The sequence below is a fragment of the Chinchilla lanigera genome, unplaced genomic scaffold, assembly GCF_000276665.1.
Source record: "Chinchilla lanigera isolate Chin_1 unplaced genomic scaffold, ChiLan1.0 scaffold00001, whole genome shotgun sequence".
Classification (NCBI taxonomy): Eukaryota; Metazoa; Chordata; class Mammalia; order Rodentia; family Chinchillidae; genus Chinchilla; species Chinchilla lanigera.
Window position 1 is genome coordinate 52,293,257 of NW_004955402.1, and position 4,348 is coordinate 52,297,604.

General features: G+C 34.7%; 1 protein-coding gene across 1 annotated transcript in view; it reads right to left on the reverse strand.

The window, feature by feature from the left end:
• Positions 1 to 4,348, reverse strand: part of Tmx3 (thioredoxin-related transmembrane protein 3) — a 44,091-nt gene that overhangs the window by 21,552 nt on the left and 18,191 nt on the right. Inside the window, exon 9 of the mRNA XM_005373044.2 lies at positions 575 to 641. Coding sequence (XP_005373101.1) covers positions 575 to 641 — 67 coding nt within the window. The remainder of the gene's footprint in view (positions 1 to 574; positions 642 to 4,348) is intronic.

Genomic DNA, 4,348 nt, shown 5'->3' on the forward strand with positions numbered 1-4,348 from the left:
AAATAAATCTCACATGTATAAACATCATATTGTCTCCCTAGTATAAGAACCTGAAAGAGTAAATGAAATATAAAAGGTACAACAGATAGTGAGAAAAGGAAAAAAACTGCTGAAAAGGAAAGGACAACTGAGATGGGGGAAAGGAGAAAATAAAGAAGGGAAAATACACACACACACACACACACACACACATACACACACACACATACATGCATACATACACCTGCATATAAATGATGCCCTGGATAACTGTATTATTAATTTCTATTGCTTTCTTGAAAGGAACCTTTGATATTTAGTTGATCATTCTTGAATGTCTGTATTTATCGGAGTAACCAATATGAAGATAACAGTATATAATACAGCAACCACTGTTCATTTCTTTTCACCTCATCTGAAATTCTGTATTGATTTTATGTTGTTTCATTTATGTCTGTTGTTTGTTAATATGTCTTGGTTCTTTTATCTTTAAAAATAAAATTTAAAAAAATAAATCTTTCATCAACAATTCCTATACTAGATATAAATATTAATTTTAAAAATGTTTTATAGGAATTAAAACTGTAGGACTTACCATCATAAACAAAGTAAGTTTCATCTTTGAAAACAAGCACAGCAGGCATCTCTTTAAGTGTCACATACTGCAAAACATGAGTTTAAATTTTAACACTAAAAATTGGTAGCTATGATTTTAAAAGTACTGAAAGATACCCAAAACATACACACATGAGCAAATAAAAAAAAAAAAAAACACTTACAAATCCCGAAGACTGGATCTAAATATCATATACATTCCCTGACACAATGTCCTATTTGTCATGGCAAAAACCACTGATTACTTTTAGAGCTGCTAACAGATCCAAAGGTAACATCATGGGAAGTAAAGGATGAATGGACTCTGGAGTGAGAACAACAAAGCTGTGTCAGGTGGCTTGTTTGGAGTTGACCCTTCCTATCCCTCACTGACTGTGGGACAAAGAGCTTTACCTAAAGGAGTCTGCTTCCCCCTCTGCACAATAAGGACATTAAACCCACTTACCTTACAGGGAAACTGTAAAGTATTTTATGTAAGAAGGGAGAGTGCTAAATTTAAATTATAAACTGCTTTTTCAGTAACAAAATTTTTCAATAACAAAATTTCAATTAATTGGTCATTAATAATAAGGGATTTATTCAGAAAGCACCTGTTTTTTATAGACATGTTATACTTATTTCAAAAGAATAAAATTATAGTTAGTTTCAGAGCAGAAGACAAATCACTTGAGTAAGCCACTAAAAATTATCACATAAACATGGGAATAATGAAAATAACAAATAAAGGGAAGCAAAGAGATCTCAGGACAGAGAAGAAAATACAAAGTTATTTCATTACATTCCTACAAAAAGACTTATCAGCATCAAAAAAACCATGTGAAGGCAATCAGAAAGGCCTGAGGTAAGGCTCTATGCCCTCATTCACCTGCTCTTGTCAACTCCTTCACAATGACGCCTGGAAAATATTTTCCAACATTCAGCATGTCTCACTTTTAAAGATACCCTCGAGTGGCCCTAACACCCTTAAAATAGTCTGAAAACATGGAGCCACATGGCTCTACAACAGTCTCAATCTTCCTTTTCTCCTTTCTCTTCTGTGTTCCTTAAACTGTTACATTAGGTCTCTATATGCCATTCTTCTCCAGCCATCTAAATAGTTGTTGTAAAGCTAATGAATCTCTGAATAACAAAACACTAATAATTAAGACACCTCACTGTCATATGAAGATAAGACAGTGTCAGCACTCCAACCTGAGCAAACGCCAGGTGTATTCCAAGTGAAACTCCTTGCAAGGCTTTGCAGATGAGGGTCAGCCCAGTATAAAGTTTCACCTCTAATATTAAAATGTGGTACACTGGTTATGAGAGGTACAGTATTAGAAGTTCTGGATGTAGTCCACTTTAGGCCTTAGATACATGTCAGCATTTCCTAACAGAGGTCTATAACCTTTCAGGGCACCTGTCTGAGAATCTGACAGCAAGCAAGGCCTAACTTCCAGGACATCTTTCCATCCTTGCCTAAAGTAAATATACAGACATAAGTTACTCTGCAAAATAACTTCTCTTAGACCAAACCAAGTAACCCAAAATGGGTTTAAACTGAACAAAAATTTACAATTGTCTGAGGTTTCTAAACCTCAGTTTAAAATGAGTGTAAAATTGTGTCAGAATAAAATTTATATAAAAATACCTATATGGATATATTCTAAATATGTCTATAATCATAATATATGCAAACATTAAAAATCTAGGAATCTTTTCACTTTGTTGATGGTTTGTCTTGCTGTGTAAAAGCTTTTTAGTAAGAGCTCCCAGTTGTTCTTTGTGATAGTTCCTGTGCAACTGGCGTATTGTTCGTGAAGTCTTTGCTTACACCAGTGTCTTCAAGAGATCTACCTATTCTATCATCCAGCAGATTTACTGTTTCTGCTTTACTATTTAAATCTGTGATCCATTTTGATTTTAGTGTAGTACATGATGAAAGATATGAGTCTAGTTTTAATCGTCAGCATGCAGAAAACCAGTTTTCCAGCACCACTCATAAAAGAGGCTATCTTTCTTCCAGTGAAGGTGCTTGGCTTCTTTGTCAAAGAACAGGTGGCTGAGTATGTCCAGGGTTGTTTCTCCATCTTCTAATCTGTCCCACTGATCCCCCAGTAGGTTGCTTGTTTTTCAGGGTTTTTTTTTTTTGTTTTTGCTTTTTGCTATTACCACGTTGTTTTCATCATAGTAGCTTTGTAGAAAGTAGTTTCAGATCAGGGATTGCAATGTTCCCTGCCTTGCCTTTGTTGCCCAGAATTGTTTCTGCTATTCTAGGTCTCTTCTGGTTCCAAATCAATTTCAGGATTGTTTCCTCTAATTCTGTGAGATATGATGTTGGAATTTTGATTGGGATTGCATTAAATCTGTGTACCAATTTTGGAAGTATGGTTATTTTCACTACATTGGTTCTTCCTATCCAAGAACAAAGCATTGCCAGGTGTTCCTCAGACAAAGGACTAATATCTAGAATATACAAAGAACACACAAAAAAATCAGAGCTCCCAAATTTAAGATCCAATCCAAAATGGGCATCTGAAAACTTCTCAAAAGAAAAAGTGGAAATGACAAATAAATATAGTTTTAAAAAATGTTCAACAGCACTGGTTATTTGAGAGATGCAAATAAAAACAACAACTGAGATTCCATCTCCTCCAGAAAGAATGGCTATTTTTAAGAAATCAACCAGTAACAAATACTGGCAGGGCTGAGGGGAAAAAGGAACCCCTCTCCACCATTGGTGGGAGCGTGGACTGGCACAACAACTATGGAAATCAGTGTAGAATCCTCAAAAACTAAAACTAGAGGTTCCACTTGACCCAGCTATTTCTCTTCTTAGTATCTTCCCGAACAAATTAAAAGCATGATACAGTGATATATACACACCCATATTTATAGCAGCACAGTTTGTAATAGCTAAATCTTGGAAACATTCCAAATGCACATCAACCAAGGGATGGGTAAAAAAGTGTAGATTTTTCATATAATGGAGCGCTACTCAGCCATAAAGAAGGAAAAACATGAGAGACATTTCTAGGTAAATGGATGTACTCTGAGACCATACTTAAGTGATATAAAATGGACATGTGTAAATACCACACTGTTTCACTAGTATGAGAAACCAAAACTGTTCATAAGGACCAAAATGTATAATAGATACTGGGAAATAAGAAAATGTTCAAATGGGAAGGAGAACCAGATAGGGGGAAAGGTGAAGGAGGAAAGGAAGAAAAAAGAAAACCAATGAGAAAAGAAAAAAATAGAAACAAAGCTTTCGTAAATAAGGAGGGGAAGAGCGGTTGAAAGGAGGGTATGGGAATGGGAATAAAAAAAGAAACAAGGTATATCATGTGCAGTTACAAATTCCCTATGATAAATGTAATCATTATGTGTACCTAAAATGTATGAATAAACTTAATTTTTAAAAAAATCTAGGAACAGATATGTAATAGGACTTAACATTTAAATTTGTGGAAAAAAAATTCCATTTTTATAATATGAACCAATTAAAAAATTTAAAAAAGCTCCCTTGATTTCCTTTGAGTTACTGTCACATTTGTCAGGTCCCCTTTCTCCTTAGAAGTCTATATTTGTAGTCTCTACATTTACCTTCCTCCCACTGCTGTTTCTCAGGTGACATCATAAGAAATTGGTCCCTATTTCTTACCTCAAAAACACCACCAACCTCCAGGTGGACAAACATCAAATTACTTTTCCTCACCTTGAGGACTTCATAAACATGATACAACTGGCCATTCTTTTTTTTTTTTTTTTT